Here is a 16523-nt window from a genome sequence, read left to right as displayed (position 1 = left end):
GCATCAAAACCCTACTTGTACTCTGTATCTGTGAACAGTCACCATTTAAGCCTGATGTAATAAATGTGGGACACTGTTGTTGTTTTTTTCTGATTATGGTAATGTCATACAGGGTGCATTATATTCTCTATAATTTCCACTGTAGTTTTCCAGTACTTTATATTTTGTCCCCCCCCCCCCGTCCTTTTTTGTTGTTGTTGAAAATCCTACGTACCACAGACAAAGTAAGAAGGCAAGCTATCAGATAAAGTGTTGGGAAAATATGTAACTTAGAAGATGAGCCGTAGCCTAGTGAAGCGTACATACAATAAGTCATCAAATAAAGCCATAAGTAAACATAAAACACAACAGATTCCTATTTTACAAAGAACTGAAAGTTTGGAATATGGAACATTCTTAGAATTTGACATTTAGTCAAGAGGCAGTTTTGATCTGCTAATTTCCTGCCTTTCAGCCAGTTTTTCAGCCTTTTGTACTCAGCTTTGATGTTTGTATACTTTATCAGAACATTGCAGCAGTGAATATCAGTAAACTGACTTTTAAAACTAATGGTCAGGTTCCACTGTACCATAAAATATATCATTGACACTGCATGCCAGCACAGTCACACTGATGCCGATTGAAGGCGTTAGCACAAGAAATCCCTGATGCCTGAAGTGAAAGAAACTAAAACTGTTGCTATGGCGACTCTATGCTCCCGCTATAGCGTGTTATTCTTCCCAAAAAGCCTACAGGACATCTTGCCAATGTGGCATGATGGTTTCGCATGATTAGCAAATAACCACTATCTGGAAATACACCTGTGACAATGCTTTGAGTCATTTTCAAAACATGGACAAATATAGCGAAGTTGTAGCATTTTTCTCTTGTTCTTTGACCCCATGACCCGAATCTTTCCCTACAGAATCATAGAACCATAGAACTACAGAACCATTTTAACTTACATCAAAGCTGTATGGAAAAATATTGTAATTTTACCAGTAAGTACAGTGTAGTATAATTTTAGCATTTCAACCTGACCTTTGACCCTTGACCTTATGGCCCAAACTTAGATACCTTGAGTCATTTCTGAAATATGGAAAAACACGTAATTTTGGCATTATCACTTGACCCTTGACATTTGACCCCATGTAAAACTTTTTCTAGAGAATTTTTACCTGGTAATACATACATACATACATAATACATTGTATACAAAGTTTCGTGATATGACCTTTAGGCACTCAAGAGAAATGGGGGGGGGGGGGGGGGGGGGGGGGAGAGGAATAGTGAAATTTTAGAACTTGACCTTCGCGTATGACCTCCAACCCGAAAACATAATGCCTCTAGCGGCACTTCATGGCAGAGGCATATTAAAACAGGTGACCACAATGTCCCATACCATAACATACAATTAGCAACTTATAAACATCTTTAAAGTTTGCAAGTATAATGTACATTGTGATGTATGCATGTGCATGTGTGTGTGTGTCAGTGAGACCGTCCTTGATACTGCTATTCCTAGGCACAATGCATCATTAATATGTATTACAATTTTGCTAAAATATTAATGTTCAAATTCCTGCAACAGCTGAATGTGTGAACACATTACATGTGTACGTTTCTGAATATTATGTCCAATATCACCATATAAGAAAGAAACAACTTTCTACAGCCATTATCCTTTAAGATATTTAGATTCCAAATTACATCCTTACCAACATATATCATGTATGACCAGCATACATTCCGTGCATGCATAAAGCTAACACACTTCTTGGTGATAAGGCATCACAGTGCACAATGGTCTACACAGTGACATGTCCGTCATTTCTCATATCCAAAGGCACAAAAGGACATTCATAGTATCAATTCCATTGTACGACACTGTTAAAACAATATTAGATAGGCAAGAATTTAAATCATTGTCATCATAGCAATAATTACAAGCCAGGAAAATATTACAAAACAGTGATAAACCATCATAACTCTTCAAATACATTAATGTGACATGTTTGACAAAATTTTGAATAATTTCACCAGCAGTTTCATGATACAGTCAAACCTGTCTATACCGGCCCCCTAAGGGAGACAAAAAAGTGGCAATTGTGGACAGGTGGCTGCTAAAAAGGGTTTTTCACATGGCTTTTCTCCTGGGGGAATTGTGTTTTGTGGTCACATACAGCAGGTGGCTGCAGTAGACAGGTGATTGCTATTGAAAACAGGTTTGACTGTATATTGACATTGATGATGCAGTGCATTATTGGTGACTGCCCAGCTCAAAACCCACACAGAGTAGGCCAAAATGAATTTCCACTTTTCTACATAAATGTAGTTCAAAAGATAAACTCTATTCTAAGCTTTAAAACTACTGTATTAAAAACAATGAATGTTTGCATGCATTTTAATTTTGCAAATTTCACGAGAGCAAAGATTCATGAAATTAAAATGCATGCAAAGGCTCTTGCCTACACTATATGCATTGAATGCCAAAAATGTCATGCCATGAAAAAGGCCGTCGACTCCAATTCGCGAAAATTTCATTCGACTAAAATATCATGTTTTACAGTAACTTGTTAAAATTGTACCATCCAACCCATTCAAAAAGTGATTGAAATATCTAAAGACAGAGTTAGGATGTGCAGTTTCATAGAAAGAGGAGAAAAGAGGATTTAAAGATTAGGGTCACTAAGGCAAGCTTGAGGGGACTGCATTTTCCAAACCTCTTGAAAAATTGTTGCAATGGGAGCATTAAAATCTTGAAATGTTACATTACATGTATGTCCACCATAAATGACTCACAGAATGGCAATGTTCACAGGGATATACACTTGCAAACAGCACCACATACCATGGTGAGTGCATACAATTACAAAATCATCACAAATTAATCAGTTGCCTTTGCTAAAAATGTGTTGCCTTTAAAGTCAATTGTGCAAGATATGGCCATAAACAATATTGCTCTGGGATTATCACTCCATCTCTACAGACACAAAAATATTGCACTCTACACTGTATACAGTGCACTCCCGTTACAACGAACACGGTTATAACGAAATTTCGTTATAACTAAGTAAAACTTCTGGTCCCAAAATTATCGCCATTAATGTCTATGGTACAAAATTCGCTTATAACGAACACGGTTATAGCGAAATTTTCGTTATAACGAAGTCTTTTCCGAGCCCCACGGACAAAGAAAAACAAAAGAAATGTGCTCCATTATAACGAAATGCAGATGGCTTTCGAAAATTTGTAGCGGAACAAGCATGGGCGAACGCTTCACATCACAGTGTGTTCGCTCCGTGTGTCACGCACAGTTTCCGTCAATTTTATGCTCTCTTTAATGTAATATCCAAACGAAATTTAAAAGGTACAGTGTATCATTCCGTTTAACATATCTGCACGGTGTAAGATGAGTATTCAACAAACAGAATATGATATATGCGTGGTTTCCTTGTTTTTGTTATATATTGTATTTGTTCGGTTATAACGAAATTTCGTTATAACGAAAGAAAACTGCCGGTCCCGAGCATTTCGTTATAACGGGAGTGCACTGTATCTACAAACTTCACTGACAGAACCCAGCCTTCTTTTGGCAATATGAATCAATATTTCTTGAGCACATCTTTCATTTGTCATGCACATTAGTAAGGTCCAATATGATGAAATGGGTCAAATTCTGCTGAAACCCAATTTATTGTTAAATTCTAACACATCTTTCATTTTGCATTTCAATTTGTATATCTTTGGATTTGCATTACAGTAAATATGGTATTGATTAGCACTGAAACAACAAAAACATGGAGGCAACCCCAACTTTCTACATTTTTTGCGTCTCAAAAGGCTCCGTAAATGGTAGCTATAATTAACCCTGAAATATGGCACAAGTTTGGCAGAATTTTATACTGTTCTTGTTCATACAGATTTTCATTCATTAAGGCATTTGACCATATGATGTCCAACAATACTGACAGATGAACTACCAAGACACTATACACTCATGTCCCTTTCATATCAATGTAATGATTATGCTATCAATCAGTAAATATTGTGTTTAGTGTATTGGTTTTGAAACTGTAATGTAAAATATAATATATATATATTGTATACAAACAGTCAAAACAAGGCACCAGATAGTTAAAACAATATCCTCTGCAATGCCCATTTTCCCCTATTCATGACTGTCAGTGATTTACAATAAAATCATTTTGTGATAAACAATTTTCATTTTACATGGCTAATGTATCACTCTTAAATGCATTTGACTGCCCACTCAGAATAGACCTAGTTGTATACAGACACAACATAAACACAATGTTGCAGATATCCCATCAGTTTCACATTTTAACGCGAACTTTCTCTTTCATGTTTTGTAAAGAGATTGGCAGCATCATAACTGTCAGTTGTTTACAATAAGATCATGTGTGAAAAATAACTTTCATTTTAACATGGTTAATGTATCACTCTTAAATGCATTAACTGCCCACTCAGAATAGATCCTGTTGTATACAAAACATAAACACAATGTTGCAGATATCCCATCAGTTTCACATTTTCAGGGGAACTTTCTGTTTCATGTTTTGTAAAGAGATTGGCAGCATCGCAGAACACACAAGGTGTAAATAGGTAGATTTCTTTCCTGCATCATCTGGAAAAATAGTCACTTGGCTCAAAAAAAAAGAAAAAAGAAAGAAACATTAAAAAAAAAACCTCTTATATGTCCGAGCTCCTTTGTTTCTTGATCAGACAGCTGATGCACTTTAAAGATATGAAATATGCAACTCATATACTGTAACATCTATGCAAATAATAAAAATGAGAGTCAAATGAATGTGACACTTTGAATGTTTTTTCTAAACATTTCCTTAATACACATAAACCCTTATATCTCATTACTGTGGGAAAGAAAGTTTCCAGCGAAGATGCATACTCAATTGCATATGAAGGATTCTGAATACAAGATGACACGGAGTGTGCATAGTGCTATTAAGAAAGGAAACCCCCGAGACAGCTTGACAATCTATCAAAGATGCAGCAAGTTTTAAGTATGATGCCTCTGGCACCAGTCCTCAGACATGAACCCAAATATGAACAGATTGAATAATAAAGCTAAACAAACATAACTATCCCAACCCCCCCCCCCAAAAAAAAAAAAAAAAAGTGGTAAAGCATTAACTTAAGTCTCTCAGATTAGATAGATACTTTCCCATCTGCAATAAAAACATATTGACGAATGCTGAAAGACTGTGACACTACATAATACGTAGTTGCATTTACCCTACATGGCAAACACCTCATGCATGATAAACATTTATACAACACATCCATCCTGGAATGCTGTCAGTTTGTATGTTTTATCTAGTACCAAAAAATAAATATAAACATACAGAGAGTAAGAGAGTTGAAAGACAAGTTGTTCTCCCCATATGGTGTATCAGAGTTGATAATCTCCTGAGAGCTGCAGGATAACACAGAAGAAAGGGAAAATGAGCAAAGTCAGTATCTAGAGACTGCTGTCAAACATTTTCTCTATTGTAAAAGGAATCCCTCTGAAAAAAAAGGAGGAAAAAGGAATGCTTAAAACATCATTTGAAAATCGGATTTACATTACAGAATCCGAGCTAGAGGCTACTGGATTGCTCCTTTCAATTGTTGTATTCATCAGTGATTGGACATAATAATCGTTGATCAACCAACCAGTCAAATGATCACTCAATATAAAGCTTAATCAGTCCAGAGAATGCCGACACATTCATTAAATAGCACTTATTGAAGAAAATACTTCAGAAAAGAGAAGTTCATATCATCATTGGCATGTTTTATCACTTTCTCTTCTCCAGATGGTGCTGCTACTCACGGATTGACTACAGACATAATATGTGACAAGTAATGCAGCATGGCCTCTTTCTGTGTATTGGATGCTTCCTGTGTATTGTCATGCTGTTCTTCCTGTGTAGTGTTAATATGTGCATGTATTAGTATTACACACCTCGTATTGTATACACAGAGTTGAGTACTAGTACATTGTACTGGTACATGTATTATGACATGACGTGCACATGTGTGCATGTATTTGTTCACATACAGGCCACTAGTTTCCTTGTCTTTCATTTGCATCTTCATTTTCAATCACTTTTTAAATCATTCAAAATAAGAAATTTGGTTACATGCCTATGCCCTTGCACAACATGTTTTTAGCCACTACGTCCCTCTCAACCAAAGTGTATACCCAGTACGTGTAAATGGGTACCTGGCATTGGTATCACAATAATAATGGCAGGACCTTGTAAAAAACCATGACAACATTGAAGTGGCTACAGTGGATAAAGAAGACCATACTACTACAATTATTGCAAAACTCACTTGTGAAGAGATGTCCTCAGTTGTCATGTATTCGGCCGCCCAGCACCAGCTCTCTCTCTTGAAAGTTGTGCGTCACGATGTAGTGGAATGCAATGTTGGTTAACACCACCATGTACTCAAAGAAGGCAAACAGAGTGTACACTGAAGGAGAAAATCAAACACGGATGAAAATTTTTTACAAAATTGTCATGATATAAACATATAACTGTTGAAGACCAATATGAAAATGCTGCAAAAGTGATTCTTTTATGCCTGTTTTTACCTTTGTTTATGTCTGTCATCTACACACTGTATCACAAATTAATTCTCTCGCCTGTATCAAAAGGCAATCTTGGCTTTGTCATGCATCGAAAGGCAAAGGGTTCACCCTACCAGAAGTGCTATACAAGAAATCTGGTTTAGGCAGTGACTCTACATTACATGTACCTATGCTTACAATTTCATCAATGTAGCACTAAATGAATATAAAATTAACATTGAATAAAATGTACTCAAAGAGACTCTGATGTCACAAAAAGAGACTCTGCTGCCACACAGGACATCTCTATTAACAGAGTAAACACCCCTTGTCACTTACATACGGACCGGACAGGCTGATTTTGCTACAACAGGCATTTCTCGTAGACACTTGTCTGAGTATACTCAGGACTCCTTAACAAGTTAATTTTTTAATCAATATGAACAGGGATATATAGCTGATTAGTAAATGTCTCATACTCTCAACCACAAATCAAATGTAGTCATGACTATGTAAAACCTGGATGCTATCATTGCCTCGCACGGCATGTCTGCACAGCACACAAAGAAACCATCAATTCTTTTAATCCCATCATGCATCTTGCCACACACAGGCATGCACACTCAGGTGCTCTGCTTCATGCTCCAGTCATTAATCAGGCATGAGCAGTCTGGAGATTCAGAGCACTTGAACTGCAGCCAGGTTCCTCTTTTTCCCCCTTTTTTTTTGCCCCAGGTAAAAGGTGGCTAATAAAATCATTTTTTGCTCCTGTCTGTAAATGTGAGTATTTAAAGCGATGGCTGGACACTTCTTACACTCAGTGTGTGCTGCCCAATATCTCATAGATTGATAACAAAAAAGTGGCTAGGGCAGTAAGTTTGAATGGCCTTTCAGATAATTCAATGTTTGAGGTTTGCCTAAAAAATAGAATGAGAAGGCTATCAAAGATACTAAAAAAGGAAGATAATTTAATCTGACTTACTCCCTGGTTCACAGTGATATTCATGTCTGAAGTAAAAGTAGATGGCAATGAGGAATGATGAAAAATTTGCCGCAAGATATATCTTCAAGTATTTGAGGGTTTTCCGCTCCTGCAACGATGAGAAAGAGAGACAAGCAATGTTAGTGTGAAAAATTGTATACATAATGTAATAGATCTCCACAAGAGGTCATTCCAAGGGCTTGATTAAAGAAAATGTTGGAAGAGTTTTCAAAGCCCACACACAAAATGTGTACCTGAGGACATTCACTTTAATTAAAAAATATTCAGAGTAAAACACATGACAGAGAGACTATAAATCAACACAAACGTAAGACTAAATATGAAGACTGTAAGGCTGTAAAGTTTTGTAGATGAACAACAATGAATTTGCTGAGGAATGTAATTCTACAGCAACATGGCTGTATGTGCACAGAAAATCTTGATGTATGATGTCATACCTTCATTACTCTTTCAGAATAACAAACAAGAGACATTTTGAGAGTTGAAGCCATCTTGAAATGATGCTATATTTAGGTGCAGAAAGATGTACATTGAATTCTACATACATGTCTGATCAAATTATTCATGAGATAAGTTGTAATTCAACAGTATTTACATGGTCATTTAATCTGAATGTAATATTCAAAACAGGTTTTCAGTTCTGCATCTACACTTTTACACACAAAGCTAACAAAGCTACATCTTAGAATGTACAAGAAGTTTTGACCCACTGATTTTGTTGCTGGAAAATTGCTGTTGATGGCAAGATTATGCACATAGCACATCAGCACCATAAACAGCATGGAGCCTCCCTGAAATAGGATGAACATTTTCTCATGGATGGCTGCAAAAAATGGAGAGCACACAGTAAGGAAAATTAGATTAGTTCAGTTTGTATCAAACTTTTAACTATTAGACGCTACATCTTAATTCATAAATTACAAGAAATTAATAATTTGGTCTATAAATTAAAAATGGTCTTTATAATGAAATGGCCTTCCTACTATATACACATAACTCAAGAACCTTGAATGCAAACACAATGAATAAAAAAGTGTACAGTGTAAATGTACTGTGCAGTACTTAAGACCTGGGCGTGCAGAATACTCCGACAATTTCTCTTGCATAGTGTAAAGGTTACAAAGACTGTTTTAATTAATTTTTGAAAGCTATAGAAGCATAGATTCTTCAGACAGCACACTTCCTTTATCTGATAGAGTTTTCTTGCACTGAAAATTAACAGTCAAGGAGAATGAAACCTAATAAAAAATGTGGATTGAGAAATTGCATCAATAAGTAGAACACATGAATGAAGTTTGAGGTAAATCTGTCAAAAAGTTATGAATTTTCATAGTGTTTGTGGTGCTATTGCTGGATGAGAAGACTACAACAGTACAAGACGAAGTCACCACAGTCTCAATTTTCCAGCATAAGAAAAGGGCACTTGGCTTTTACCTCTCCCAGAAAGCAGGGGACATAATATTACCCTTAACATGTCAGTAACAAGCAGACAAGATGTGTACTTTTCATCAAAAAGGAAATTCCGAGGAATTCTCCTTATATGTTCTTTGTATAGTTTTCCGGTAGTAACATCACAAACTGTAGCAGTTTTCTCATCAAACAATAATGGTAGCACTGAACTGTAAAACTGTAAAACTTCATCACTTTTGAACTGCTTGTCTGATTTTCCTCAACTTCCCTGATTCATTATAACTAAACTTTGTTGCATTCACTCGATCCAAATATATCTGGGTATCATTCCCCTTTAAATCCAGCTCACAAGTGTTTTAAAATGTACTCGACAATGATGACCTTCATTATATTTTGTCAACACTATAGCTGCTGGTTGTCCTGCAACACTCCTATGAACAAGTGAAAAAACTGAATGATTTCACTGAAAAAAAAAGAGAGTCATTCAGAATTAGCCTGTTATCTGACCTCTGTATCAGAACTTTTCCAAATCCAATCAATTACTGTGAAAGTGGATATTTTCGTGCAACTAATTTGTTGTGCTTGGCCGGATAAAAAGAGTTTCACGTTTTTTAATTCCGCAGTATCAAGACATCAACTATAGGAACATATGGCAAGCAAAAATATTCGCTGCTTTTATTTTCACGCTAGTTTCTGATTGCGCAAATTGCGCAAAAATTTCAACACCGTGAAAATTTCCACTTTTACAGCATATGCGTATATGTAACTTGTCATATTGTTATTCTATACCAGGTTTGAAGGAGGTATACAGGATCATATGGATCCTTCTTGATTTAACTCATGAACAAGAAGGTGCAAGCCCCATTTCATATGCAGATTATATCACTGACAAACTTCAACAGCTACAAAATCAGCTGCACCATTTACTCACGGAAATTCTCTGATGATGGAATGCAGGTGAGGCCGATGAGAGCAAAATTCTCCAGCATCTCGCTGAGGAAACAAATTTTGCACAGCAGTGGGTAGTAGGACACGGACGTCGTCACACTGGCATAAAACGAGTAATGGAAGGAAACGAGGAAAAGGCGTTGGCCGGCAGAGAGGACGATGACGAAGCGCCACACGTACGAGGATGGCGGGACTGCAACAGCAGCACTGATTGATGGGAGGTAGTTTGGCACCTGTAAAAGTGATGAGGTAACCATACTTTCAATTTCAGTCACAGTTCACAATCAGCATATATCTTTGATATGCCTATATTGCTTGACAGTGTCAAAACTCCACAGTGCACCTTGCAGTTGATTGCATACATATCAAACAATGAAAAAGCCATTATGACAAGCCATCCAATCCTACGAGAATCATGGTGTTTGATAACAAATTCGCTAAAAACATATGAGATGATTGGAGACCAGATACTAGGATCCTAAAAAGAAAGCATGTAAAAAGGCAAGAGCATTCTAAAATGCTAGAAGTCCCGTGGGAAGCATCATTCTTTCACATCACAAAGAGTTAAACCTTTTACAAAAATCTCAGAGGTTACAGTCACAGGCCAAGATGAGCCACATATGGAAAGGACCATGATTGTCAGACACCAGCTTATTTAACTATCATATAAGTGGAGCATTATAGGTAGACAGACCCAAAGGGACAGGTCACGATAGCTTGCAATGAGCGACTAAAAGTAGTGCATAAAGTGATTGACAATGTGGTATTCAGCCTTGTCTGATTCTGGAGATTTGAATACCAGATGTCGAAAAATTGTTACCAAACAAAAATATGTGACCCGCTACAACAAAAGGATCCTAGAGTCGCTACGAGTAAGCTGAAAAAATCGAGTTTGAAGTCAGATTTACAGATTTCTGTTTTTGACATAATTCTGTAATCTAATGTACAACTGTATCTTCTATCATCTGCCGAAATTTCGAAGCTAAATGATCAAAGGAAAGGCAAACCCCCCCCCCCCCCCCATTTTTCTGGGCCATGATTTTCCAACTTTCAACAGAACAGAAATGTGTCCAAAGATTTGGATGTAGCGCCGCAGCTAAACTCCACTCCTAGCAACGAGGAAGTGATCTCATTGGTCAATGCGTGGCATCCTAGTTACTGATTGATACACTGGCACTAAGATTGAACTAACATCGCGGAGGTTGCTAGGAGCGTACCTTCTATTGTCAAACGGTGAAAACTGTCTTGCTTCCCCTTGATCATGATACCTCATTGCGTCAGAAGGAAAACTTTGAAGGCGGTTTTCTCGAAACAATGTTTCTTAAACCAGTTAACATGCCCTAATAAAATCCTCAATATCTCTGCAACCGAGTACTTTTATGAGTCTTGTTATATATGACATTAAAGTAGAAGAGTAAGGGAATAATGTCATGCAATTTTCAGAAAATTATCTTTTCGGATCCTTTTCTTGCAGCGGGTCACATATGTTAAGGATTATATCGAACCCTCACAAGGGGCTTACTGGATTAGAAATCCAGTGAATTTTACAATCATGGATAGATTTCAAGTGGAAAGGCTGATTCAGTCAAGGAGAAAACCCTGAAGCAAATATACGAGGAAGAGACAGTCTACATAATTATGCAATACACAGTGTGTATGTCCCCCACCTCAGGACTGGATTATTCATGATACACATCAGTCATTTGCATTACAAAATAAAATATTTAACTTACACCACAGTGAGTCGATGTAGTTTCATTAAAGCTGTAGATTAGAGCTAATACGATGCTTAAGACAAACCCCAGCACCATAACTGTCATAAGGATGGTGATCAGTCGTGAGACAGCTATACGGACTTCTCGCCCACTGGAGAACCTGCCGTCGATAAGAACCATCTTCCTTTGGCCTCAGATAACTGACCTCTCCTGAATATTACAGCAGCCAATGGACTCCCTGTCGCCCATCAGTCGTAGTGTCTTGAGTTTCCACGAGTTACAGTGTACTTCACTCTCTAAATGAAATCCAAAGATTAGTGAAAAAAGAGAATGCATCCTTTAATTCCAAAAAGTATGGTCCTCAGTCACATAATGTAATGTAGACCTACATGTATCCTCCTTGATGACAAGGCTGCATCTTTCTGCATGCTTCAGTAATTCAATACAGGGACCATTCCAGTAGCAAAGATACGACAAGCACACCCATAGAAAGAGGTGTTGCAATCTTAAAGACCTGCATGCACATCACAATGCAAGCTAGAACTTCAAACTATGAAATCTCTTGATTTCTAGTCTTGGCTGATATAAAAAACAAAACTTTATTTAAAAAAATAGACAGGCGGGCAGTGGGGATGGTAGGCCCCTGTCATGACTCACTACTGTTTCAAGTAGGTGAATAGTACTTAATCCTAATCCTAGGCTAGCTCTTGTTTTAATTAAATAGATCTAGTTATCTACAGTGTTTAATATCAGTTTTCTACTTTTGAAAGGGTACATTTTATTGATTAATATCCATTGCAGCCCACAGGCTGAATTGTGGACATTTTACAGGATTATGCACAATTAATATAATTATAAAACATGTACAAGATTGTATAGGTCTAGATCTATTAGCATTTAAAACAAAACAAACACAAATTATGCATTTACAATTTCTAACTTAACTGTTCTTCTTGTGTTAGGTCTACTTCATTTTCTCTCCTTTGAAATTTCTTTATATATTTTTTAAACTTTACATTCTTCTTCATCCACTCCTCCTACTCCTACTTGAACCTCATTTCATTAATATCCAAAATTAATTATCATTTTCATAACCACATATGTTGCCAATCCTTGATGGAGCTGGCATCAAAGATTGTCGCCCCGTCAAAGATTGTCGTCTGGCGACAATCTTTGACGGGGCGACAATCTTTGTCGCAACAATTTTTTTGCCATCATAAATTGTCGCCATCGAGGTCAAAAATTGGGAACTGCACAAGCGTCAAAGATTGTCGCCAGACGACAATCTTTGACGGGGCGACAATCTTTGACTCCAACTCCGTCAAAGATTGTCGCCCTGACTCCCTGAGCCGGGGGCGACAATCCTTGACGTGATTGTCGCAACACACACATTTAACTTTACATTCTTCTTCATCCATTCCTCTAACCACAGCAGCGACCCCCGGGTTACCATTCCTCCTACTCCTACTTCAACCTCAGTTTCTTAAGTTAAATTATCATTATGACACATGACGTAACCACACATATTCAATGTCATTACAATGAAACCACCATTTACACTTTACAACAATCAATACTGCACCACATTCACCAAGTACTAAAATCATTGGATTGGGTTTATCAATATAAACGTTCAATTGTGACCGTGCACCTCAAAACGAACATAAAGTCGCACACACTGACTTTGCGCGAGGACTGAAAATAAGTGAAATGGGTCAACCTAGCCGAACTTCACTTTTTCATATTTTCTGAAAGAGCAGGTCTTCTTTTACATTATGCTAAAATTTGGTATCATGAAACGGGCAGGAAAGTGTATTTTTTTTAGCAGTTCATCTCGAACATTTTTGGTAGAATAGTGAGATTACGTGTGTCTTTAGAATCCCTTTTTCATTTCTGAAAAACCTTGTCCACACTTTTCACTTTCAACTCTAATAACTTTTGAAAGAATAGTGCTACTGCTTTGAAAGTTAGCATTAATTATGGACAGAATGTGTTAATTAGGCATGCTTAATTTCAGTGTAATTTACTAATATGATAATCTCTTCATTGTTGTTACTCTGGTGGTTTACCCCGTTTTTTGTCTCATTCATCGCACAGCCAGCACGGTTTGGTAAAGATTAAGCGCTTGAATAGACACTGTACTTCAGAGCCTCTTTTTTCAGTTCACACTTTTCCTGAGTTTGTGCTTTCTTTCCTATATTTAGATAGGTTAGGAGAGTCCAATTGATTTGAGTTATACATCATTTTAAAGCTTAAAGTCTGCTCTTTCAGAATATGGTCTTAACTAAAAATTCATGTCTGGCGACTTTTTGTTTGTTTTGAGGTGCAGGGTCACAATTATTCAAACATAAAAATGGAAAACAAAACTGACATAGTCTAAGTCTAGGTGGTCTACCGGTGTTTGAATTTCAAGTGACACAGAAATTCAGAAGAAGTGTAGTGTACAATGTAGTAGGCCTACCACGTAGTACATGCGGAACCATCCATCAGCATTCGTAGATAAAACAATCTTATCAATCATTCCCCATGACGCAAATAAGCGGCATACTAGACTGGACTACGTGAGATGAGATGCGGAACCACCACTCGCTCGCCACTCGCCCCTTCCCCCATAGTAGACCCAGCCCGACTTGTTGAGCCAGTCAGACGTCAGCCGATGAGGCACCGTGCTTCTCTTCACAGTTCTCGCCGACAAGAGTCATGTAACTGACTACAAGCTTACCGTACAGCGTACGTACGCCTCCTACGACTACGTGCATATTTAATCGAAAACATACCATATGCTCATCAGAAATAAACGTGCACTAGCGGAAAAAGTGAAAACAGGCACTTTACTCGTTCTCTTACCATTAAAAATAGTCTTAGATTTGGCGAAATTTTCTGCTCTCAAGCTCTGCTGATCGTGATCTGACTGTAGTGTTAGAACAAGAGGCGATGTACAGTAAATCTATGGTGTCTCTAAGGCAGGAAAAGGTGCTGATAATTATGATTTCCGGGACTGTGTCGACAATTTTTGTCGCGACTCGATGTTTAACCAGAAATCCATTCGTCCATTAGGGAAAAAAAAAAGAAAAGAAAGAAAATGAAGATTGATCCGGATTTCTCGTTGCTCTAATTTCTTAAACACATGGAGCTGCAAGTTTTGTTAACCACATTCCGGAACTTTTGATACGCCGTTTCCTTTTTTATGTCTGTAGGGTGAATCGTTTTTTAAGGGCAGACCTATTATCGAGTCAAAGGGAAAGGGGGCATAAAAAAGAATCTTTGTCGGAGACGAGTTGAAACACAATTGCGGTCTCAGACATAATTTACAACATCATACACTGTAGCAGGTAAACACAACCATGAACTATCCCGGATTTTTTTTTTAATTTTTATTTTTATTTTTAAGGGAACTGAACGATGACATCAATAGTAGACACTCTAAAAACAGCGGGTCAGAAATGACCCCAAAAAGGGTCGTTTGGGATCACACTCCGTTCCAGGTCAAAAAATGACGTGGACTTTGGTCATGAAGACCCGGAATGGGGTCACCCTGACCCAATTCACGACTCTGAATTGGGTCATATCTGATCCCATTCCTTGTCATTTCTGACCCGGAACCCTTTTCCGGGTCCCCTTTTCCGGATCAGACTGACCCAGATGTTTTTAGAGTGGAGAACAAAGTGGGTAACTCGGTTGATTAGGTAGAGTGTTAAAAGCAGGGAACAAATGAGGTGCAGATGGAAGGGGAATAAGAGGAATGGAGTTTGCAAACATAGATCGGCCGAATCCCTTTGATAAGTAAAGAATGAAATCACTGACAAAAAACAAAGTTAAGAAGATTGATGACAGAAGGGGTAATAGTTTTTTGCTTTTTTTTTTGGACAAAAATGATATGTCAATGATTGCTGTTTATGCTGTAAATAATCCCATGAAAAATCACGTTGATTTCATTTTCTTTTTTTTTATGAGAGAAGTGGAAAATAAAACGTGAAACTTTACATTTTGAAACTTCTTGAACAATAAATTCGATGATTTATTAGCTGGTCTCGTCTTCTAATATCATGTTTATTATGCGATAAAAACATGTGGAACTCTAAAATTACAAGAAAACTATCACTATGTTCCCGTTTTATTCAACCTTCTAACAATTTTCTTGGTCTTGTGCATATTCACAGTCAGCATTGTCTGAAACTGCACTAATAACAAGAGCCAAACTTTTAGTAGCGAGTAGCTGCCCGGACAAGGCATTGTGTAAAGGTTCCTTCAGCTAGAATTTCAAATCACCCAGCTAAACCTTGACTGTTTTTATGCCACATTGTGAGGTGTCACACTTCCCAATGGTGAGTGCTTAACTTCTTTGGTCTGAAAGTTGAGATAGAGAATTATTTGATGCAGTGATTTTCCATGGAAGCAATATAGATTATTATGAGAAATAAGATTCATATTTATACACCTATGGTATGAGTGTTTTATAGACAGAAAACACACATAATGAAGACATTTTTTCTTGCTGATTATCACATTTTATTCATGAATAATTCGACTTTGACCAGTCCTTCATGAGCTTATTTACATGATGTTGATTTCGTCAGTGTAAGCGCGCTCTGCGCCCATTGTTGACAACATTTTACTCATTTTTCCTTTACATATGTATCATTGATACACTTGTTAGTTTAGATCGATGCTGCTATCTTTTTTGTATCGACGATGTAAATCTTAACTTTTATGAATGACTTTATTAGTCATTCGTTGCGAGATTTTTAAGAGCCTAAGTTACTTTGCACCATTATCCATCAGGTTTCCGTAGGTTGTAGGTTAACACTGCAACGAATATTCCTATGCTTAAAGGGAAACATCTTTCAGTTGGATAAGAAAAATAAAT

At 37.2% G+C, this 16523-nt stretch overlaps 1 protein-coding gene across 1 annotated transcript; it reads right to left on the bottom strand.

Annotated features, from left to right (window-relative positions):
* Positions 1–5397: 5397 nt before the first annotated feature.
* On the bottom strand, positions 5398–14587 carry LOC139722226 (post-GPI attachment to proteins factor 2-like). The gene is made up of 7 exons (XM_071633536.1): positions 14504–14587; positions 11675–11952; positions 9925–10174; positions 8294–8406; positions 7563–7671; positions 6343–6483; positions 5398–5437 (listed from the first exon to the last, which is right to left on the bottom strand). Exons 2-6 carry the CDS (start codon positions 11834–11836, stop codon positions 6359–6361), a joined length of 759 nt encoding a protein of 252 aa, XP_071489637.1. The 5' UTR covers positions 11837–11952; positions 14504–14587; the 3' UTR covers positions 5398–5437; positions 6343–6358.
* Positions 14588–16523: the final 1936 nt, after the last annotated feature.

This window comes from Diadema antillarum, unplaced genomic scaffold (genome assembly GCF_040938485.1).
Source record: "Diadema antillarum isolate AM-2024a unplaced genomic scaffold, OU_Dant_1.0 scf00000162, whole genome shotgun sequence".
NCBI lineage: Eukaryota > Metazoa > Echinodermata > Echinoidea > Diadematoida > Diadematidae > Diadema > Diadema antillarum.
Note: the sequence above shows the minus strand (reverse complement) of the source record. Positions and strands in the feature narration are given on the sequence as shown.